The 24799-nt window shown below is 48.2% G+C and overlaps 1 protein-coding gene across 1 annotated transcript in view; it reads left to right on the top strand.

Annotated features, from left to right (window-relative positions):
• Positions 1-21731, top strand: part of PPP2CB (protein phosphatase 2 catalytic subunit beta) — a 35140-nt gene extending 13409 nt beyond the window's left edge. The window contains exons 5-7 of the mRNA XM_050945059.1: positions 14089-14250; positions 17180-17298; positions 21041-21731. Coding sequence (XP_050801016.1) covers positions 14089-14250; positions 17180-17298; positions 21041-21113 — 354 coding nt within the window. The 3' untranslated portion in view covers positions 21114-21731. The remainder of the gene's footprint in view (positions 1-14088; positions 14251-17179; positions 17299-21040) is intronic.
• The last annotated feature ends 3068 nt before the right edge of the window (positions 21732-24799 follow it).

The raw sequence follows: 24799 nt of genomic DNA, 5'->3' as shown, positions 1-24799 counted from the left end.
GTTCCTGCTTACCATGTGAATAAAAGCCACTTCTGCTCAAGTTGCCCTGTTAAATAGGTTACCTGTAGTGGAGTGCAATTTACAAGAATTTGGTCAACTTTACTTTGCAGCAAGGACATAATTCTGTGGGGAGCAGGAAAGACAAACCAAACAGAGGAGGAGAGAGTGCATGCAAAATAGACTGAGGGATAGAAACAAATCAAAATGATACTTCTTGAGAGTGAAGTGTGAAGGATAGCAAAGTCTCTTCTAGCATCCATCTGAGAGGAAAAAGTGAAGCATACATCTCTCCCAGGAGGAATGGGAAGCTCCAAATAGAATACCCACTACTTTAGTCAAAGGACTCAGATATTCTGAGATTTCATGGCTGTTTGGCTTTTCTGTGAAACTTGAGTCTTGACATAAAATTGTTGTTGTCTGGTATCTGAGTTTTCACAGAAAAAACAACATATGTATCCTAGCTCTTATAGTAGCAAAGATATGCTTAAAAATGTAATCCGTGTAAAACAGTGCAGCGAAGATTCAAGCAGACTACACCTGGAAAGAGAGACTGTGGGAACTGCCCCATACGCTTTAGACTTGTTGACTTGGAAAGCAAGAGGAAGTGGTTTAAATGCAAAATTTAACCATCGATCAGTTTAACAGAAATATCTAGCTAATATGCTTGTTCATCTCGCTGATGCTACAATTCCCAGCGTTCCAAAACCTCTCGTTTCCCTAGCAACTTCTACAGTGTGATTAGACATTGTCAGTGCAAAAATCTGCAGCATATGGAAAACTGAAAATATGGAAAACATAAAATTGAACATCAGATTAAATAGCAGGGATCACTGACTGATTTTTTATATTTAATTCAGCAAAAACCTCTATGGAGTCTCTGGAAAATTTTAGCTCCATTTTGCTGCAGAGTACGTGGAGCCTGGCTCAGGCAGATTAGAGACAATTGAAGAGCTGGGCCAGCTCCAAAGTAGAAGCCACTCTGTTTTTTCTCCTGCATCCTCTAAGGCTGTGGTCCCCAGTGTGGTGCCTGCGGGTGCCATGGTGCCCACTGGGGCATCTATGAGTGCCAGCGTACTGGCTGGCGGACAAACATCTGCCGAAATGCCACCAAAAAGCGACGTCATCAAGAGGTGTCGCTTCTCGGTGGCGTTTCAGTAGATGCTTGTCCGCTGGCCATGGTCCTCGGTGGCTTGTTGTCTGGTGCCTGCCACCCAGAAAAGGTTGGGAACCACTGCTCTAAGGGTTTGTCTACACTGGAATCAAAGATGCACACCATGTTCATGCCTGGCTTGGGTTAGCTGTCTTTGGCTTGGGCTTTTGGGCTGTAAAATCGCAGTGTAGACTTTCAGGCTTGGGTGCCAGCCCAGGCTCTAGGACCCTCCCACCTTGTGGGGTCCCAGATTCTGAACAACTACATCAATTTTACAGCTCAGCTGACCCAGACCAGCCACAGCCATGCCACAGGTCTTTTATTCCAGTGTAGATGTACCCTAAGTAGCCAGGTGGAGAATACATTGGACTCCGCACCAGAGCTCTGCCCCTTTTCTACTTGTCAACTTGGTTTTCACAGCCTTTTTATCCTGCTTGTAGTTGCCAAAAAGAGGTCATCTGTTGGTGATTCAAGGGATATATTTGTGCTCTACCCTTGTCTGAATTGTAACTGAGACATGCAGGATGTTGGGTGACATCAGATGTTGGCATTTGGTGGTTTCTGCTTAATTATTTTGCCAGCAGTACATGGGTAGAAGTGGGACAGTGATTGATGTTTTCAATTTGTAGTATTGAATTCAGGGGATTGGGTAATCTACTCTGTTTGTTTTTCAAGGAGCCTGGCAGCTCTCCTTCTTTGACTTTTTTCCTTTAACTTTTAGTAGTGGCCATAGTTCTCTGCTGGCTTTCACTAGCCAGAAGGGCATGGATCTGCCTTGCAGCTAGTGGCTCTAATACTTTTTTCACAACTTTTTGAGCTTTAGCAAATGTGATGGGGCCAAACTCTGTCAGAGTAGCTGTCTAGTCAGGAATGAAATTTACTGGCTAGTGCTGTACATACACACTTGCTCTCTTGTCAGCAAAATACACTGACTGATGCATGGACTAGGTAACTGACTGAAATAATAGGCACAACTAATATAAACTAGTTAAATGATAGAATAACTTCATTTTGGGAATGGAATTCTGGTTGCTCCTGCTGAGATATGGGAACCTCTACAAAAGGACAGGAGATGACTTGATGGAACTAGACTCTGACTCTCTCTCATATTAGATGCTTTAGACATAAATCCTGCCTCTTGGCAGGAGCTTAGACTAGATGACCCTTGTGGTTCCTTCTAACCCTATGATTCTATAGTTATTTATGCCTACATCAGTATAATTTTCATAATTTGTTTTCTTACCCATGATGTGGTCAAGTACAGTAACTCCTCACTTAAAGTCATCCCAGTTGACATTGTTTCGTTGTTATGTTGCTGATCAATTAGGGAACGTGCTCGTTTCAAGTTGTGCAATGCTCCCTTCTAACGTCATTTGGTAGCCGCCTGCTTTGTCCATTACTTGCAGGAAGAGCAGACCATTGCAGCTTGCTGGTGGGGGCTTAAAATCAGGGTGGACCGGCAGCCCCCTATCAGCTCCCCTAAGTTCCTGTGCAGCAGCTGTCCAACAGGCTATCGATTGCCAGCAGTTTAGCTGTCCCTCCCCCCACTGTCATGTGCTGCTCCTGCCCTCTGCCTTGGAGCTGTTCCCCGAGGTTCCTGCACCCCGCTTACCCCATCTTCCATAGAGCAGGGAGGACACCCGACAGGGCTCAGGACAGAGGGAGCTTGCTGACAGCAGCTGCAGTCTCAGCAGGCTAATCTAATTAACAAGGCAGTGTACTTAAGAATAGGGTCAGGGTACTTAAAGGAGAAATGCACATCTCTCTTACACACACAAGGTGTTGCTGTCTCCCTTCCTTCCATTCCTGCTGCCCTGTAGAGTGTGAGAGTTAACCCTTGAGGGCTCAATCAATTGCTAGTTCATCATTTAGCAGTAAGCAGAAATATCCCACTGTCTGACTCCACCACCAGGGCCGTCCTTAGGCATAGGCAGAATAGGCAGCGGCATAGGGCCTCATTCTCCCTCGGGGCACCACTCTGCAGGCAGCCCAGACAGTGTAGAAGCAGGGCTGCTGGGTCCTAGAGAGAGCCGAATGCAGCACAGTCTGAGGAATGGGATTGGCTGCTGGGGTCTCTGGGAAGGGGTGGGGGTAGGGGTTGGGAAAGGAGCTCACCTGTGTGTGTGACTCTTTCCCCCCAGCTGAGGTCAGGTGAGGCAGGCTCTGTGGCTCTGGAACCAGTATCCTTTGTTGTCCCCCATAACATCCATTCTTCTCCCCCCCGCCCCATGGAGCACCCCCTCCTTTTTCTCCCTCCTCCCCAGGAGCACTCCTCTCTCTCTCCTCCCTCCCCTCTGTCAGGGCTGGGTTGGGTGAGGTGCTGGGGGGGAGGGGAGGCTGACTGGCTGCCTGCTGAGGAATGAAAGTGAAAGTAACTCACTTCCTGGGCAGCGAGGCAGGATTGGAATGTCACACAGGGCTTGGCTGGGGTTAACCAGATGTGTGAAAAATCAGGACTTGGGGTGGGGTGAGCAGATATCCCTATGTTATAGGGACAGTCCCAATTTTGGGGTCTTTTTCTTATATAGGCTCCTTTTACCCCCTCTCCCCCCGCCCCCACTGCCTGTCCTGATTTTTCACACTTGCTGTCTGGTCACTCTAGGTGGGGGTAATTCGTGCCTATATAAGACAAAGCCCCAAATATCAGGACTCACCCTATAAAGTCAGGACATCTGGATCTGGCCACCCTAGCTGGGAAGCGCCTCGCCTCTCCCCGGGCTGGCAGCTGCCAGCGATCCATCTCATCTGGGGGGGAGCTGCACAGGGCAAGATGAGCTGCTGTGGCTCCATGGGTGACCTGTCTGAGATCAGATGCTGTGCTAACTTCACCATGGTCCGTAAGGCTGGTGGTGGTGCCCACTGGCGTGTGATTGCACCTGAGGGTTTGCTGCTTCTGTTGCCACTCTGCACCCCAAGAAGTGGATTTTGGGGTCTATTGCAGCTGTTGGACCAGCAGGCTGGGGGGTGAGCCAAGCATGAAAGCAGTACTGTGTTGCCATTTAGATTGTCATTTAACAACTTTGTTTGCCAAAAATTCTTGCTAACAATCCTGAATCCAATTTCAATATTTTTTTTAAAAAAAAAAAAATCAATATCTTAGCCAAAAACAGAAAATTAAGTTGTTGACAATTATTAGTGACAGGTTTGGTTAAAGGCAGGGAGTGGGCCAGTTTTCATCAGAGAAACAAAAAATGTTGACTGACTTTCATATAGCCTGTTACTCTTGATAAAAACCCTCCAACAACTATAATATGCTCATCTTCTTACTAGTGTATAAAGCAGGGGTCAGCAACCTACGGCACACGTGTCAAAGGTGGCAGGTGAGCTGATTTTTGATGGTATGCAGCAGCAGGCTGAGCGGCTCAGCCCAGCTCTGCTCTGGGGTTCCGGCTGCTGCCCTATTGCCAGCTGGGATACCAGCCATCGGCCCCACTCAGCACCTGCTGCTGGCCTGGGGACCCTCAAGGAACTCCAGGCTGGCAGTGGGCTGAGCAGGCCAGCTGAACCACTCAACCTGCTGTCAGCCTGGGGTTCCATTCACTCAGCCGGCAGCGGGCTGAGTGGGCTGGTGGCGGGCTGAGCAGGGCCGGTGGGGGGTTGAGTGGCTCAGACTGCTGCCAGTCTGGGGTGCCAGCAGCACTCAGCCTACTGCTACTCCGGGGTTCCGGCTGCCAGCCCCTTGCCAGTCAGGAGCTCAGCCGCCAGCCCCACTCTGCCTCCTGCCAGCCTGGGTGAGCAGAATCCCAGGCTGGTAGCGGGCTGAGGGGGGGTTGGCGGCAGGGATCCTGGCTGGCAGGAGTTGGTGGTCAGAACCCCAGACCAGCAGCGGGCTGAGCAGGGCCTGGGATCCTTGTCTAGGGTTCCAGCCACCAGCCCGCTGCCAGTTTGGGGTTTCATTTACTCAGCTGGCAGTGGCCTGAGCAGGACCGGTGGCCAAGACCTCAGATAATAACAGTAGTTTATTTATATAATATAGACATAGAGAGAAACCTTCTTATGATGAACTGGGAATGTTCTTGATGTTTCCTCTGAATACTGTGTTGGTGCCTCAGTGTCCCCTATGCAGTTCTTAAGTATCTAGGTGGTGGGATAAGGGTGTGTGATTGCTGAAGAGCAAAGGGACAGTGCACTTAAATGCCTGGCACTCTGTCTCCTAGCAACTGATGGCCTGGGCCCCTTCTCTGCAAAGGTGCCAGCTGAAGGTGTTGGAGACAAAGGGATCAGGTGACCTCCTGGCCTGGGAAAGGGGCTGAGGAGGGGCTGGGAGGGGTTGTTAGTCTGGAGCTGGCTGGGGTCGAGGAGTGAAGTGCAGACGTGGGGGTCTGGTTCACTGCCCCCCAGAATGGACCCGGCCGAGGGGTCTGGTTCGCTGTATCTACAAGCTCTGTTTTAGACCTGTTCCTGTCATCGAATAAACCTCTGTTTTACTGGCTGGCTAAGAGTCACATCTGACTGGAAAGTGAGGGTGCAGGACCCGGTGGCTTCCCCAGGACCCCACTGAGGCGGGCTCGCTGTGGGAAGCGCACGGAGGGGCAGAGGATGCTGAATGCTCCAAGGAGAGACCCAGGAGGTGAAGACGTGTGAGCTTCTTGCCCTGAACAAGTCTGCTCCAAGGGACAGGAGGCTCCCCAAAGTCCTGACTGGCTTTGTGGGGAGCAGTTCCAGAGCATCGCCCGGTGACTCCGTGACACTTCTACAAACATTAAAATGTATTACTGGCACGAGAAATCTTAAATTACAGTGAACTTGGCACACCACTTCTGAAAGGTTGCCGACCCCTGGTATAAAGTGACCATATGTTGTACTAAGATTCTCCTGCTTTTTTTTTTCCCTGTGAGTCAGTATAACTTTTGCCAGCCCAGAAGTTGGGCAGCCAATGTTTTACGTTTTCACAATGTTTTCTCCAACTTTCATAAAGTAAATACATAGTTAATATGAGTTTAAAAGGCCAGGGACACTTATTTGTGAAGAATCTGTACAGCAAATCATTCCCATAGACGATCCAGAAAATAAATTTGAGGTTGAATTTTTTAATGTTGTGATGGATAAAGCAGTATCTGCTGTTGATGAAAGGTTTAATACCTTGCAAGTACACCATTAACTGTTTGGATTTTTGTATGACACAACTAAATTCAACGAAATAGGAAAACAAGAGCAACTAATGACAAAGTGCAAGAACCTAGAGAGCCTCCTGAAGCACGGTGATAGTTTTGATTTAAATGGACTTGAACTGTACGAAGAATTGAGTACACTGTCATCAATGTTGCCACATGCAAAATCGGTGATGGACATTGTACAGTTTATTCATACCCGCAAACTTGTTGACATATATCCTAATGTGTATATTGCCACTTGTATTCTACTGACAATTCCTGTAACAGTAGCATCAGGAGAACGGAGTTTCTCAAAACTAAAGCTCATTAAAAACTATCTCCACTCTACCATGAGTCAGGAACGCTTAACTGGTCTTGCTATTCTTGCAATCGAACAAGACACGACTTTGTCTTTGTCATACGATGACATTATTACTGATTTTGCAGCCAAAAAAGCCAGAAAGATTGCTTTAATTAAAAACAAATCTTTGTTTCAATACCTTTTCATATAAATTTCCAATAAAATTTTGATAAATTAAAAAAATATATTATTTGCATCATTCTGTCATATCAGAATTTTTTCTATAGTGCTGCTTCTTTAGTGCTAGTCCATCAGCATTACAGTGTGCTTCATTAAGTTAAACTGGTTTTAATAACGTGAATGTGGCAAGTTTTCCAATACTGTAAGCTTATGTTCTTCTTCGAGTGATTGCTCATATCCATTCCAGTTAGGTGTACGCGCCGCGCGTGCACATTCGTCGGAAAACTTTTACCCTAGCAACTCAGTGGGCCGGCAGGTCGCCCCCTAGAGTGGCGCCACCATGGCGCTCGATATATACCTCTGCCGGCCCACCCGCTCCTCAGTTCCTTCTTACCGCCCGTGTCGGTCGTTGGAACAGTGGAGCGCGGCTTAGCTGACCTCCACTTCCCTAGCTACTCGTATTTCTCGTATATAGTTACGCAGTTATAACCCTTTTATTTATATATTTGTATAGTTATACGTTTTCTTTGCTAACATGGTTAGTTTAGTTAGCGGGGTTCGGGAAGTAGCCCCTTCCATGAACCCGGTCCCGGAGCCCATGCGGGGCTCACCGGTTTTTCGAATGGGCCGGCGTGCCAGAAGCCGCGGCCGAAGGGGGATCCACACGACTCCTGTTTCAAGTGCCTCAGGGAATCACACTTGACAGCTAAGTGCCCCATTTGCAAGGCTTTTAAGCCGAGAACAAAACGGTGTGGGATTTTCACTTACCCCTCCACCTGGGGCGCCGAGCGATGATCAAGCGGCGGGCAGTAGCGCCTCCTTGGCACCGGACCCCGCCGATACTACCAAGGCCTTTCGGCACCGGCCGTCGCCGGCACCGATATCGGCTCGGCACCGCTCCCTTCTTCCGAGGTCGAGAGAGCCTACGATTCCTGCTGGTGCCTGATGGCTCCCCGGCACGCGCCGTGGTTGAGACCCCCTGCTCCTGCTGCTTCCGTGCCATCTGCATCGCAGCCAGGGAGCTCGTCTAAGTTGGATTACCTGGCACCGACACCTGCAGAGGCACCGATGACGTCGACACCGTCGTTTCCAGTCCCCCAGGGCCACGGAATCCGGTGCCTGGCAGCTCCCCGGCACGCGCCGTGGTAGAGCTTACTGCTCCTGCTGCTTCCGTGCCAACGGCACCGCAGCCAGAGAGCTCATCTAAGACGGATCACCCGGCACCGATGACGTCGGCACCGTCGATCCCGGTCCCACGAGGGCCGTGGAATCCGGTGCCTGACGGCTCCCCGGCACGCGCCGTGGTTGAGCTCCTGCTCCTGCTGCTTCCGTGCCAGCGGCACTGCAGCCAGTGAGCCCGTCTAGGTCGGATCGCCCGGCACCAACACCTGCTGAGGCATCGACGACGTCGACACCGTCAATCCCGGTCCCGTAAGGGCCGTAGAATCCGGTGCCTGACGGCTCCCCGGCACGCGCCGTGGTTGAGCTACTGCTCCTGCTGCTTCCGTGCCAGCGGCACTGCAGCCAGTGAGCCCGTCTAGGTCGGATCGCCCGGCACCGACACCTGCTGAGGCATCGACGACATCGGCACCGTCAATCCCGGTCCCGTAAGGGCCGTAGAATCCGGTGCCTGACGGCTCCCCGGCACGCGCCGTGGTTGAGCTACTGCTCCTGCTGCTTCCGTGCCAGCGGCACCGCAGCCAGAGAGCTCGTCTGAGTCAGATCGCCCGGCACCGTCGCCTGCTGTGGCACCGATGACGTCGGCACCGCCGATCCCGGTCCTACGAGGGCCGTTAGGATCCGGTGCCTGACGGCTCCCCGGCACGCGCCGTGGTTGAGTTACTGCTCATGCGGCTTCCGTGCCAACGGCACCGCAGCCAGAGGGCTCCTCTGAGTCGGATCGCCCGGCACCGACGTCTGCTGCGGCACCGATGACGTCGGCACCGTCGGTCCCGGTCCCACGAGGGCCGTTAGGATCCAGGGCCTGAGGGCTCCCCGGCACGCGCCGTGGTTGAGAGCCCTGCTCCTGCTTCCGTGCAACCTGCATCGCAGCCAGAGGGCTAGTCTCGGTCGGATTGCCCAGCACCGACGCCTCTGAGGTACCGACAATGTCGGCACCGTCGATTCCGGTCCCACAAGGGCTATCGAATCCGGTGCCTGACGGCTCCCCGGCACGCGCCGTGGTTGAGCTTATTGCTCCTGCTGCTTCCGTGCCGACGGCACCGCAGCCAGCCAGCTTATCTAACTCGGATCGCCCGGCACCGAACCTCGGTACCGTCAACCCCGGTCCCACAAGGGCCGTCGAATCCGATGCCTGACAGCTCCCCACTATGCGCTGTGGTTGAGCCTGCTGTTCCCTCCACGCCGGAGACGTTACCGACGGCGAGGAATTTCATTGCCATGACAGAGTCGATGCTGCCTGATACAGTCTCTTCAGGTGACCGTCCTCTGTCAGCACAGCAGAGCGGCACCGTTCATGATTACGGTCCCGCAGGCACTCCAGGTTCTGTCGACACGCCCGGCACCATCGGCAGTCCCGATGCTGTTTCCTCATCGGTACTGGTCACACTCGCTGCACCGCCCGGTATTCCGTTCGCCGACCCGCTGTCGGCACCGTTCCGACTCCCGGCGCCGCGGCGGATACCTTGACTCCTGTAGTCTCTCCCCGAGCCTCGAGATCTCGGTTGACCTCCCGGCACCGTTCTGGTTGCGGGTCTGGATCTCGTTCCAGGTACCGGTACGCCTCCCGGTGCCGGTCCCCGGTGCCGAGTTGGGCAAGGTCCGAGTGAGTCAGAGACTCTGCCTGTGCCTTCTTTAGTACCTCCGTGGCAGTCCGCACACGCATCTGTGTCATTCCATATGCTCAGGTTCTATGCTCAGGACCATGATCCTGACATGATGGCCAGCGGGCGCCCGCCCCAATGCCGAAAGAGGCTTGGCGCATGGGCTTGCTTGGCCGCCAGGGTACTCTGTGAGGCCCTACAGTTCTAGGTAGCAAAGCAACAAGCCTTGCTTAGCTGCAATACTTATAGCACCGGGGTGAAGGAGTTTTTCCTTCAGACCTCCCGCCAGGAGTCCGCTGCCGTCTCGGAGGACAGAGGAAAGGAGGTTCCCGGAGCGTCCCTCCAGGCCTCGTTGGACGCAGCAGACACTGCGGCCAGGTCTCTGGCCTTGGGCGTCGCCATGAGGTGCATGGCTTCAGGTTTCAAACCTCCGACGGGAGCTGCAGTTTGCCATTCAGGATTTACCCTTTGTTGGTAAAGGCCTCGTCGTGGCAGGGACAGCCCCAGGCTGCGAAGCCTGGTGGTCAATGGGCTCCTAATGCGCTCTCTAAGCATGCATACGCCGGCGATTAAACGCAGGCCTTTCTGGCCCCAGCCGCCATATTCTGTGCCTAGCCAGAGGCAGAACTTTGGCTAACGGCAAGGCCAAGGTGGTCCCGGACGAACGTCAGGCCCCCTAAAGAGCCAAGGTCAAGGTCCCTCGTAATTACCACTGGGACCGGAGACGAACCTTCCGAGGTGTACCTGGGGACAGTGTATCACCTTTAATTTGCTCCAGCCCTGTCCCCCTTCGGCGGGCGAAAGGGGCGAGGGGTTTTACTCCCGTTATGCCCTAGTCCCCCACGCGGGCACAGGTCAGACCTTCCTGGTCCTGCACGGACTCAACCGGTTTAGAATGAGGTTGAAGTTCTGCATGGTATCCCTGGGAACCATTATTCCATCCTTACCTCCTGGGGGCTACTATGCCGCCCTGGATATGAGGGACGCGTACTTTCGTGACGCCATCTTCCCTCCGCACAGGAGGTACCTCCGCTTTATAGCCAACGGTCACTCTCCTGGCTTACGGCCATAGTCGCCGCCTACCATCGATTCGCTTATCCGAGGAGACTCTGAGACACAAACCGCTCAGTGCGTGGACATCGTCACGGTCTTATTCACAGGCCAAGGCCTGATGGTTCCTATAGAGCAATCCACTCTGGTTCCCACGCAGAGGTTGGGCTTCCAAGGGGCTATCCTGGTCTCCTACCCAGCTGGAGCCTGCTTATCACACCTGCGGTTTTAGGCGATGGCAACAATCATAGGAGGTCGAAGGGCTTTCCCAACGACCTCGACTTGTTCTTGTCTCAGTCTCCTGGGTCCATGGTTGCCCGCAAGTTTGTATCCAAACACGCCACGTTCCGCCTCCGTCCTCGCCAAGTCCGGCCCACCTCGGCGTACCGCCCGGACAGGGAGCCAATGGTCATGGTGGTCACCGTTCCCTCGAACACCATAGACTCCCTAGAGTGGTGGCTACCTCCCTCCCTGATGTGGGCAGGGATGCGGTTTCATCCGCCCCAGCCCTCACTGCCCGGACGACGGACGCGTCATCTCTCTGCTCGAGTGCTCATGGTCACCCCCGGGCTTAAGGCCTTTGGTCTTCTTGGGAGCTGGCATTCCACATCAATGCCCCAAAAATGAGAGTAGTCCGCCTGGCGTGCCAGGGGTTCCGGCGGCAGCTGTGAGGCCGTTGTATCTCGGTGTTTACGGCCAACACAACGGCCATGTGCTTCATGAGTATCCGGGGAGGGACATTGCCCCCCCCCCTTTTTTGTCAGGAGGCCATCCATTTCCGGGTCTTTTGCATGGCCCATTCGATGGAGCTGGCGACGTCCTTTCTCCCAGGCGTTCGGAACGTCTTAACGCTTTGCCTCAGCAAGTCTTTCTGCTCTTACGAGCGATCACTCTGCCCCATGTGAGGCGTTCGGCTTTCCGGAAGTTGAGATGTTTCCTCACACAGACCTGTTCGCTCACTGCGAGAGCAGGAAATGTCAGATGTTCTGCTCCTTCCGAGGTCTCTCCGCAGGATCGATCTTGGACGCATTCCTGATGCCGTGGAGAGGCCAATTGCATTATGCCTTCCCACTGTTCCCACTGGTCCGCTAGGTCCTGCTCAAACTCCGCAGGGGCAGAGCGTGTATCGTCATGATCACTCCAGGGTGGTCCAGGCAGCACTGATTTACCATGTTGCTCGGCCTGTCAGTAACAGACCTAATTACCCTTCCACCCCACCCAGACCTCATCACTCAGGGCGACAACGGGCTTTGTCGCTCGGTCCTGCAGCTGGTTTACCTCACGGTGTGGCTGCTGCGTACCTGAGTCGGGGTGACGGGCAGCCTTCCACCTGGTCAACGGTCAGGGCCAGGTGGAAGTGTTTCTTCTACGGCTGCAATACGCTCGATCTTGCTCCTGCTGAGGTCTCGATCCCCTCTATTTGGCCTGCCTCTGGCCTTCAGCGGCAGGGCCTGACGGTATCATTGCTGAGGATACACTTAGCAGCCTCTCTACCTCCCAGCAGGCTAAGGTGGCCGTTCCCTGTTCTCACGATCTATGGGTTCGAGGTCCCTCAAGGGCTTGGAGCGCTCGCACCCTCGGGTGCACCGCCCAGCCCCGACCTGGGAGCTCAGCCTCGTTTTAACCAGACTTATGTCTCCCTCAGTCGAGCCGTTCACGACTGGCCCTCTGCTATGCCTGTCCTGCACGACAACTTTCCTCGTAGCTGTTACGTCTCCTCCCTAAGGGGTTTCGGCCTTTCATGTTACCCACAGCTCAACGCAATGGGCATAACCATTGCACTCCTTGGGCATCTGTGGAGGGCTCGCATTTATATTGTGCTGACAGACCCATCTCCTAAGGTGCCCCGGCTCTGTCGCGGTAGCGGGCCAAAGGAAGGGCTTGCTTGTTTTCCTCTCAGAGGATCTCATCTTGGGTGATGGCGGACATCCCCACTTGTTATGATTTGGCTCATATTTCACCAAGCCACATCACCATGCATTCTACCAGGGCTCAGGCTTCGTCTGCCGCCTTGCTGGCTCGTGTACCTACCCACGAGATCTGTCGCGAAGCTCCATTGGTCCTCGGTCCATACCTTTGCTTCGCAGTATGCCCTGGTTCAACAGTCAAGAGAGGCTGTGGCCTCTGACTCGGCAGTTTTCATTTTGCCGCATTTCACTCCGACCCCACCGCCTACGTAAGGCTTGGGATTCACCTAACTGGAATGGATATGAGCAATCACTCGAAGAAGAAAAGACGGTTACTCACCTTTGTAACTGTTGTTCTTCGAGATGTGTTGCTCATATCCATTCCACACCCGCCCTCCTTCCCCACTGTCGGAGTAGCCGGCAAGAAGGAACTGAGGAGCGGGTGGGCCGGCAGAGGTATATATCGAGCGCCATGGTGGCGCCACTCTAGGGGGCGACCTGCCGGCCCACTGAGTTGCTAGGGTAAAAGTTTTCCGACGAATGTGCACGCGCGGCGCGTACACCTAACTGGAATGGATATGAGCAACACATCTCGAAGAACAACAGTTACAAAGGTGAGTAACCGTCTTTTTGTGTTGCTAAGAGCAGATCAGGCACAGGGGCACCAGTTTAATAATCTCGCTTAGGGCACCATAAATCCTAAGGCCGGCCCTGTCCACCACCTCAACCAAACTTCACAATCATCATCATTGTGTACCAGTATTAAATTGTTTGTTTAAAACTTTGTGTGTGTATATTGTAGTCTTTTTTTTTCCTCTGGTGAGAAAAATTTCCCTGGAACCTAACCCCCTCATTTACATTAATTCTTATGGGGAAATTAGAGTCGCTTAACATTGTTTCACTTAAAGTCGCATTTTTCAGGAACATAACTACAATGTTAAGTGAGGAGTTACTGTATTCCCTATTTTCAAAAAGACTATTAAGCCAGTGTTCATGAGCAAGCTTGCAGTGTCAGTCCGTGGTCACACACATTGAAGGGGAGAGGGAGGAATTGCAGAGGAATCATTTCAGTTTCAAGCTCTCAAAGAGTGTTTATAAACAGTATTGCCAACTCTCGTGATTTTTATCATGAGTCTCATGATATTTGATGTTTCACTTAAATCTCCATCTCCTAACAAGATTACATGAGAATCTCAGCTTTCACTTTAGAAAAAAGTTTCTAGTCCTGGTTGTGGAGAAAGCTTGAAAACTTGATGTGAGTGCTGCCCTGCCCTCCTTCCCCCCCCCCCCCCAAAAAAAAAAAAAAGATTCAAACCTGACCAAAACTACAAAGAGCTCCAAATTCAATGTTGTTAAAACTCATGATATTTAAGCCAATGTCATGATATTTGGAGACTGATTCATGATCTGTGAACATCTGGGATTGTCAGTACTATATAAGTAGTGAGTACCCTTTTTTAAGATTATGAAATACTATACCATGAAAGTGTGTGTGTAAAATATAGAATATTCAGCATATACTCAGAGAATGAGGGCTTGGAAATGTTTGTTGTAAATAAAATGCCTTTCAGAGTAGACCTCTTAATATTTTTCTTCTAACTAAAATTTCTGCTTTCCTTGTTAGGGCCCAATGTGTGATCTTTTATGGTCAGATCCAGATGATCGCGGAGGCTGGGGTATTTCTCCACGTGGTGCTGGCTACACGTTTGGACAGGATATCTCTGAAACATTTAACCATGCCAATGGTCTTACACTGGTCTCCCGTGCTCACCAACTTGTGATGGAGGTATGGTGAGCGTATTTTGTTATGATAGCCTACCCTAGATGAAGTGATACAAATACTGAAGAAGACATAATGTCTTATAAATGCAAGGTTGTTCATAGTTTACAGGCTTACATTCTAAATCCTGAGAGGCTTTTCATAATGTGCAATAGGCCTGAAAAGTAATACTCTACACTTGGCATTTTAGTTGAATTAGTAAGAGAATGGTTTGTTTGTTGTTTTTTTTAAGTGAGTTAGTCAAAGGGAATAAAGGTGGCTCATGCTAAGGACTGGTTACAAAAGTATAGTCTGCTTGCATTCTGACAATCTTTTCCTCTACTAATGTGTTAAATAGGCTATCCTGTAATATGTAGCAGTCAGTTGCAACAGGGATTAAACCATCCAGCTGGTATAGATAGAATTACTGGAAAATTGCCAGGTGGGTCAATGGAGCATTTTTATTTTTAATTCAGTTAAAGTAGATCCTTTATAGCTTGTGCTGCACATAAAAACATGTAGAGTATGTAAGCTGATGAGCTCAAACGTCAATACTCAGATTTTAAAAAAATTAAACATTCCTATTTAAAAACATCTAGGTATGTCTAGGATACTGTTCTCTGGAATTTGCAAACAAAGGTACTAATAAACATGGAAGTCATGAATAGTTTAAATTACCAATAATCAGTCATTTATAACTTGTTCTGTGACTTTAATATGTAAAGGCTTAAAAAGTTTTTCATGTCTGCACAGAGTTTTTCTCATTTTGAAATAGCTGCTAAGAAGAAACAATTACAGTAAAAGCTTTGTTATCCGGCACTTTAACAATCAGAAAGCTAAATAAACCGACATTTCTGATCTTCATTGAAAGTCCGGTTTATAGTCCAGGAAGCATGGGGCCAGCAGGCTCCCTACCTGGCTCTGCATGGCTCCGTGCAAGCAGCGACCTGTCCCTGCTGCTCCTAGGTGACCAGGTGGCTAGGCGAATCTGCGCACACCCCTGCCCCAAGTGCTTGCCCCACATCGGCGGAGGCAGTGCACAGAGCTGCCTAGCCATGACTCTGCTTAGGAGCAGCAGGGACAGGTTGCCACTTGTGGGGAGCCACCTGAGGTGAACGCCACCTGGATCCGGCACCCTGCACCACCTCCTGAGCCCCCTCACATCCAAACTCCCTCTCTCTTAGTTAACCATAATTTTTTACTTACTGGCACCCCCCCTCCCCCACACACACATTCACCCAGCATGCCAGATAACAAAGCTTTTACTGTATTTGAAGATTGAGATCATTGCAAAATGGAAACATTTAAAAGAAGGCTGCCCTATTAAGTGCTCACAACCCATTTAAGCTTTTAAGAGGAGCTTCCAGACTTGTACCAAAGGACTGGAGGATAGCTAATGTGATGCCAGTTGTTTAAAAGGACTCCAGAAGTGATCCTGGCAATTACAGGCCGGTAAGCCAGACTTCAGTACCAGGCAAATTGGTTAAAACTATAGTAAAGAACAAATTTGTTGGCCACATAGATGAACATAATTTGTTGGGGAACTGTCAATGTGATTTTTTGTAAAGGGAGATCATGCCTCACCTGTCTACTACAATTTTTTGAGTGGAGATAAGTAAGCATGTGGACAAGGGGGATCCAGTGGATATAATGTACTTAAATTTTCAGAATGCCTTTGACAAGGTCCCTCTCCAAAAGCTCTTAAGCAAAGTAAGCTGTCATGAGATAAGAAGGAAGGTCCTCTCATGGTTTGGTAACTGGTTAAAAGATGATAAACAAAGGGTAGGAATAAATGGTCAGTTCTCAGAATGGAGAGAGATAAATAGTGGTGTCCCCAGGGGTCTGTACTAGGCCCAGTCCTATTCAACATATTCATAAATGATCTGGAATAAGGGTAAACTCAGGTGACAAAATTTGCAGATGATACAAAACTACTAGAGATAGTTAAGTCCCAGGCAGACCGCGAAGAGCTGCAAAAGGATCTCTCAAAACTGGGTGACTGGGCAACAAAATGGCAGATGAAATTCAGTGTTGATAAATGCAAAGTAATGCACACTGGAAAACCTAATCCCAGCTATTCATATAAAATGATGGGTCTAAATTCTCTGTTACCACTCAAGAAAGAGATCTTGGAGTCCTTGTGGATAGTTCTCTGAAAACATTCACTCAATGTGCAGTGGTCATCATAAAAGGAAACAGAATGTTGGGAATCATTAAGAAAGGGATTGATAATAAGACCAAAAATATTATATTGCCTCTATATAAGTCCATGGTACGCCCATACCTTGAATACTGCGTGCAGATGTAGTCATTCCATCTCAAAAAAGATATTTTGGAATTGGACAAGGTTCAGAAAAGGGCAGCAAAAATGATTAAAGTTATGGAACAGCTTCTGTATGAGGAGAGATTAATAAGACTGGGACTTTTCAGCAGAAAAGATCCAATTAAGGGGGCATATGGTTGAAGTCTATAAAATTATGACTGATGTGGAGATAGTAAATAAGGAAGTGTTGTTTACTCCTTCTTATAACACACGATCTAGGGGTCACCAAATGAAATTAATAGGCAACATATTTAAAACAAACAAAAGGAAATATTTTTTCACACAATGCACAGTCAACCTCTGGAACTCTTTGCCAGAGGATGTTGTGAAAGGCCAAGTCTATAACAGGGTTCAAAAAAGAACTAGATTAATTCATGGAGGATAGCTCCATCAATGGCTATTGGCAAGGATGATGTCCCTAGCCTCTGTTTGCCAGAAGCTGGGAATGGCTGACAGGGGATGGATCACTTGATGATTTACCTGTTATGTTCATTCCCTGTTGGGCACCTGGCATTGGCCACTGTCAGAAGACAGGACACTAGGCTAGATGGACCTTTGGTCTGACCAACCATAGCCACTCTTATGATCTGTACTAAGGTTTTTAACTGAGAATTGAATTGTTTTACATTACAGGGTTACAACTGGTGTCATGATCGAAATGTGGTTACCATTTTCAGTGCACCCAATTACTGTTATCGTTGTGGGAACCAGGCTGCTATCATGGAACTAGATGACACTTTAAAATATTCCTTGTGAGTAACTTACCTTGTTTCAAATATCAGAGGGGTAGCCGTGTTAGTCTGGATCTGTAAAAGCGGCAAAGAGTTCTGTGGCACCTTATAGACTAACAAACGTATTGGAGCATGAGCTTTCATGGGTGAATACCCACTTAGTTGGATGTTTCAAGTGTCTCTTTTCTTTCGGAAGGGTAGAGATGCAGATCTTGGAACTAATAGTGCTACTCTCACATGCTCAGGGTTTAACTGATCACCATATTTGGGGTCGGGAAGGAATTTTCCTCCAGGGCAGATTGGCAGAGGCCCTGGAGGTTTTTTGCCTTCCTCTGCAGCGTGGGGCACGGGTCACTTGCTGGAGGATTATCAGCACCTTGAGGTCTTCAAACCATGATTTGAGGACTTCAGTAACTCAGACGTAGGTTAGGGGTTTGTTATAGGAGTGGGTGGGTGAGATTCTGTGGCCTGCGTTGTGCAGGAGGTTGGACTAGATGATCATAATGGTCCCTTCTGACCTTAAAGTCTATGAGTCTATAATGAATCAAGAGTGTGATGCAGAAATGGAAATAGAAGTTTTGAAAGATTCTCTCATGTGATGCTAAGTTGATGAAGGGGATTACAAGGGTAGTTTTAGTTGGTATTGACCTTTGAGAAACATGGCAGTGAGTCTCCCTAAGGATTGCTCCAGCCTTTCCTTAGTGACAGGAGATCCCTTCAGAAAGTCCCACTATCAGAGAGTCTGAGTACTTGGCCTTCATATCCCTATCTGTAGAGACTACAAAAGCAACATATATGTAAGATGAATAGAAAAATATCAATAATAAAAGAAGAAAAATCAGTTTTACATACCCTAGGGCTTCATTTTGAAATCTTAACATCTGATCTTCAAGTGGCCTCAGTATGTTCTCACTTGTGGAATCCCTGCACCTCTGCCATAAGCTTCTGGAACCTTTTGGAAAGCTGTGTCCATTAGGATTACTTATCCCTTCCACCCCTGGAGGTTCCAGTGATATAAAAACAGGAGTAGGGGAAGACCCAAGCCACCGTTCAGTTCCTTCTAACTGCCAAAGTTGCAGAAAGCTGAGATTGTGCAATGTCCTTGGTGCTGCCCATGTTGGGGTTTTTTTTGTATTTTGTTTCCCTTCTGTACTTTGGGGATTAATTTTGTTTACAGTTTGTGAGGTTGATTTGAAAGAGAGAAGGCAGGTGAACAAGAGTGGCAAACGGGAGTTTCAGTGAGTGTAGCTGCAGTTATTGTGCTTGGAGGGAGTGTGAAAGAGAAGAATTGGTTAACCAAGGAACCAGAGAGTGGAAACTAGAGGCTTGGGAGTTTGTAAGCACCAAGAGGACCCCGTGGTTCTACACAGCTACGGCTGACAACAATGGGAATGCTGTGACTTTCAGAGAAGACTAGGAAGAATTCCACACAGCTTCCTTCTTCGAGTGATTGCACATGCGCATTCCACTCTTGGTGTGCGCATACCCCATGCACAGTCAGCAGAAAATTTTCCCCTCAGTGGTACCAGCTGAGACGGTTGCTTTAACTGCTTTCCTTGCTTTTGCAAGAATTTAGTGGACTGTGTTCTCTAACTTTACCCCAAATAGTTTAGTGACAAAAAGATTATTAGAGTTTAGTTGATTAAGTTTTATCCCATATGAGGGTCTCATTCAATTCCCGGTGCCAAGGGATGCCTTTGTCACCAGGCTTCAAGTCCTGAATTTCCTGCAATAAGGCTATGCCCATGAGCAACCCGCGCTTGGGGAAGTTTGTATTGCAGAGCATTGCCAAATCTGCAGGGATTTTAAGATCTTGAATCCAAGCTAAAGTTTCTACTGATGGAGACCTTGAGACATCCATCTGAGCCAGGTGCCTCAGCATCACTAAGTAGTGTGCTTCTTACCATGCCTGAGTCCTGGCACCATTCACTGTCCCCAGTGTCGAAGAAGAGGCATAAGAAGCAGAGTGCTGAAAGGGGGCAATCCTCTGCACCCAACTCTGCTAGGCATGGGATTAAGAGTGGTGTGTGTGTGTGGCCTAAGTCTAAGCACTCCTCTGCTTATGGACACCAGTGCCTAGGCAGGTTTCATCCAGTCTGGAACCAGAAAGAAATCCTTCCACATCCACAGCATAACACTCTACCAACAACTATCTCAAAAAGATAAAGTTCCACATGGTCACCCAGCATCCCTCATTCCCTCTCTGGACCATGGAAACTGGTCTGCTACTCTTGATTTACGAGGTGCCTACTTTCATCTGTCAATGTACACAAGGCCATGGCTACACTGGCACTTTACAGCGCTGCAACTTTCGCGCTCAGGGGTGTGAAAAAACACCCCCCTGAGCGCTGCAAGATACAGCGCTGTAAAGCCTCAGTGTAATCAGTGCTGCAGCGCTGGGAGCGCGGCTTCCAGCGCTGCAAGCTATACCCGTAAGGGATGTGGTTTACGTGCAGCGCTGGGAGAGCTCTCTCCCAGTGCTGGTGCTCGGACTACACTCACACTTAGGGAACAGCTTGCTCTGACAGCAGCTGGGAGCAACAGGCCCTCACTTTCCTGTTCCTCTCCTCCTACTTCCTTCCTGCTAGCTTAATAGGCCTTCCTCTCAGCAGGCTCACAGGTGATTGCTCTCAGGCTCCTTTAATGAGCCACAGCCTGCCAGCTCCAGCCAGTTCCCCTTGATGGGAGCTATGCTAGCAGGTTCTGAGCTAACGGGCTGGTTCAGTGCCTCTTAAGCCAGCACCCTGTTACAGGGACATACCTCAGAGTTGCTCTAACCCAACCAGGTCATATAAACCTTCCAGTATAGTGATGTCTGTACTTTTACCCCATTTGTGGAGAGATTCTCCCTTCAGTGCAGCTTCCATGTATGTCACCTCTTGTTTATTTGCACACACCAAACCATTTTCTTATGAGCCTCAGGTGTCAATTCAAACTTAAGCAGTCTAGACTTTTTGAACTATTCATAATCTCCAGTATCAACTCATCCATCTGGCTATAAGTCTCTATCGCTTTGGGACCAAGTAAGGGCGTAAGACAATGGAGCCGGTCCACAGGATCAACCTGGGTCAAATTTGAAGCCTTCTCAAAGGCAGTGAGGTAGGCGTCTAAATTCACCACCACCACCACCCCTTCTTTTTTGGACATCTTTTCTGAGGGGGAGAGGAGAGCAGGAGAGTCATGATGGATAAAAGTATTTAAAAATGTTACACTGAACTTGACATATTATTTAATGTTAACCTGCATATTTGTGCAGTTGTTACACAACACATGAATTGCTAATTACGTCTTAGTGGTGCAGCTCTTTATTTTGATGCTTAGCTGCAGAGCAGTGAAATATTACTCCGAAGCATATTTAGCTAAGCCCTAGTATTTTTGAACCTTACTACATCCAGGAGGTAAAGCAGGTGCATTGTTTTGCTGACATTAGGTTGTGTAATGAGAAATGGATTGCTTATGATAAGAAAATAGATGGAGAATTCTGCTCAGAGGGCCTTTAGTGAGACTAGAGATGGGCGTCAACAAACTGTAGTCAATGATGATCTTTATTTCATGTAATCACCTATGCCAGTTGATAAGTGTGTGCCTCCCATAAAATGATAAAATTTGGATTTTCTTCTAGACTTGCATATATGGTACATTGGGTGGAGATGTTGGGATAAGTTATAGCCTAGCAGTGGGGAAAATGTTTTGTATTTGTATTTAAAAATTCACTAAAAGTTAATTGTAGCAGCAAAAAAATAATTTGTTCTTCTTTCTGCAGCCTTCAATTTGATCCTGCACCTCGTCGTGGAGAGCCTCATGTTACCCGTCGTACTCCAGACTACTTTCTATAAACATCTCCTCACACCGCCCTTTGTAGGAGGAAGTACACTTGGCATTTTAAAAAAGCAACAATAATTTACACATTTCTCTAAGAAATTGGGATCTGTCTCTGCCTAAAACCGCCATCATGGACCAAAATGTGCCATACTGAGGATGAGCATTTAGCACAATTTGAGACTGAATTCAGTACAACACTATATATCTTATAACAATCAGTCCAACAGTCAGTTTGCCTGCTGTATTTGTAGTAATTGTTTTCTTCTGGACTGTTCAAAGAGAAAAGGTAATTCTAACACTTTCAACTCCTTTTATGCTTATTTGTAAATTTAGTTGTAGTGTTTAACTGGCATTAATTAGAGTTTGGAGTTTGTTTTTAAGGACAATACACAACTAACTTCTCGCTCAACCCACCACCCTTTGTTTTATTGACATGTATGATTAACTTAACTGGAGAATGGAAATAGTTCCTGTTGGGAGTATGTTGTCATAACATTTAAAGAGCTTTCCCTTTTTTAGTTAACATACCATTCTGTGTTGATCCTATCTTTTTTTTCTGTATATTTGTCATGGAAGTGCTTGCATCTTATCTGGTGTATTTGAACAAATAAACTTGCAATTGTAAACCAAAACAGATAGGTAGTCTAAAACGGTTGTGATCTGCATTTGTGAAATGATTATCTATAACTGTGGTTTCAGAATGTGATACAGCTACTCAAACTCAACACAAAAGGTGTTTGGGTTGTAAAGTATTTATCTATTTCTAGGTTTCTGTTTGTCTAAAAACATAGAGCCTACTTGGTGAAGAGGTTAATGTGTGTACTTTTTGGCTAATAGAACACTCTTAATGGGATGATTGTCAACACAGTACAAGCATGTTAATCAATGGAGGGCCACCTCCTTCAGGATGTTGAGCAGCTCCCTTCTCTCCCGGTGGAGTCATTAGAAGCAGGGCTGGCTCCAGGCACCAACTGACCAAGCAGGTGCTTGGGGCGGCACCTTATAAGGGGTGGCCAATTTTGGTTCAGCGGGGCGGCACTCAGGTTTTTTGGGTGTGGGGGGGGGGATTTTGGTTCGGTGGGGCGGCACTTGGGAGGGTAGGGAGGTTGATTTTTCTTTTTGTTTTGGTGAGGCGGTGCTCCGGGGTGTGTGTGTCGGTTTTGGTTCGGCAGGGAAGCGGCGTTGTTTTTTTGGTTCGGCAGGGTGACGCATTTTTGGTTTTTTTTGCTTGGGGCTGCAAAAAAGTTAGAGCTGGCCCTAATTAGAAGTTGAGCATTCTTGGCAACCATGTAGTATGAGGTGGTGCCATAGATACTGGTGTTTGACAGTTTAAAAGATGAATCAGTCAAAGGATGTTCTTGTGCTTGCAGATCATAAAGTAACAGTAGTTTTCCAAGTGTCACCTGCATTTGTGGAATCAAGGTGCTTACACCATGAGCTTCTAGAACCATCTAGTGAGCAATTCTCTTGGAGCCACTCATCCCTCCTTCACTGAAGGTTCAGAGGATATAAAAGGGGGGAGTGATCTCACCTGCCCTTCAGTTTCTTCTAAGGCACAGTGAGCTCAGATCCTGCTTAATACTGCTTCACCCGTTTATTTCTTCTGTCCTTTAAGGGCTATTTGTATTTGTAGTCAGGTCAGTCAGCTTTTCTTAAGAGGCCCATATGGCCTGGGCATTGTCTGGACCCATGAAAGTATGAGCCATCTCACACCCCCAGATCGAGGAGGCATTTCATGTCTAACCGACTAAAGCTGATAGTCTGGAAGTTCTCCATTTTTACCACAAGTGCCTCATGTAATTGCCCCCAAGGTCATTAGATGGTAAAGCAAATCTGGTGCCATTGATCCAGCAAACAGACTCTGGTGATCTATTCATTACTGTGATTTTGGGTCATTATAGTTTGGTGCTGGATACTTGTCACCGTTGAATCTGGAGAACTGCTTACCGAAGTGGTTTTGTGCCCACCATAAGAGGCACTGAGATCCCCAGATCCGTGCAATCAGTTGAGGATCCCATACTGCCAACAGTTGAACTACTTCTGTGCCTAATAGAAGTTCATCAGTGTTCCCAGATCCACTTGATCAACCATATGAGCTGTGGGGCATAGGTTAGGTACTGTACAATCCGTGACTAGAGCTCCTAGGCTCAATGATAATACCAAGAAGTCAGGTAACGTCATTTTGGAAACACTGATGCGTGCAACATAAATGGCTCAGAGGTCTCCAGATATGTCTGCGTTGACCTGAAGACTTTGCACCATCCACTTTCTGCTTTTCTTTTAGCATAAACGGTCCCATGGTTACTGTTCCTGTCCGTATCAGTGGAGTTCAGTGCTGAGTTGAGACCTGCAATTACCTCTGGAGAACCACCTGCTAAAGTGGTTTTGCCACTGGCATTAGAAACACCAGGGTCCCTGATTCAACTGAATCAATCCAAATTTGGTTCTGGGTGTCAAGCACCACCAACAGCAGAGACCTCTGTCAAAGTAGTTTTGTCTGACTTCAGCAGTATTGTGGTTGACAAGTGAAGTGCCAAGGATCATGCCCATTTGCTTCTGAAGGACCATGTGCCAAGATTCCAGCTCTGAGGGTTCTACTACACTTCAATGGCTCTAAAATCCCCAGATTCACATGAGTCAGCAGAGGCAGGTGCTTAGGATCAAGCTCTGCAAAGAGCTACTCCCCAATGGATATAGGTGAAGGTCTGTACTGAGGTTTCTCATTGATCTAGCTTCTCAGATTGGGCTTCAATTTACCATAGATCAGCATTTACTTTGCCTATAAACAATCCCGGAGGTCACACTGAACAATATGCTACAACTAGCTCCCTGTACCAAGCCAAGAAAGACTTTCTGGGGTGGCTTCACCATGGAATGAGCATCAGAGTCTGGGATTAACCAGTGTCATTGGTGCTGTTGCTGTGATGTTGAGTCCTTTCTTGGTGCCAGACACACCTAAGAGCTCCCATCCTTAGCCTTTGATCACCACCTTGAATCCCGTGCTGGGCATTTGAGGGTAGTCTCAGTAACTCCAGTTTTCAGGTGGAGATAATTGGGCCCTGAGCATGGGCTTATGGATAATGGCACTTTCCAATTCTGGGGGGAAGCATCAGGCTGGAGCCCATGGATTCACACTTGAGGATAAAAATACCCATTACCTGGACTTACTGGTGTGTGAAGTTTATTCCTTGGCCACACTACAAGTAAGAATTGGCAGCTAACATGCAGTATTGGCAATGTGACTTCTTGCATAGGTCTGACCTGGTACCTTCAACAACAGAGATTTATCAGCTCCCCTCTGGCAGTGGTTCTCAACTAGGTCTACATGTATGTGCAGAGGTCTTGTCAATTTGCCTAATTTTACAACAGGCTACATAAAAAGCACTAGCCAAGTCAGTACAAACTAAAATTTCATACAATTACTTATTTATACTGCTCTATATACCATTATATCATAAATATCATACTGAAATGTAAGCACAATATTTATTTATATTCTAATTGATTTATTTTATAATTCTAGTAAAAATAAGAGAGTGAGCAATTTTTCAGTAATAGCATGCTGAGACACTTCTGTATTTAAGTTTGATTTTGTAAGCAAGTGGTTTTTAAGTGAGGTGAAACTTGGGATACCTAAGACAAATCAGACCCCAGGAACGGGTATAGTAGTCTGGTAAGGTTGAGAACCACTGCCCTGTGG

The sequence above is a fragment of the Gopherus flavomarginatus genome, chromosome 3, assembly GCF_025201925.1.
Source record: "Gopherus flavomarginatus isolate rGopFla2 chromosome 3, rGopFla2.mat.asm, whole genome shotgun sequence".
Lineage (NCBI taxonomy): Eukaryota > Metazoa > Chordata > Testudines > Testudinidae > Gopherus > Gopherus flavomarginatus.
This window is presented reverse-complemented; position numbering and strand designations above follow the sequence as displayed.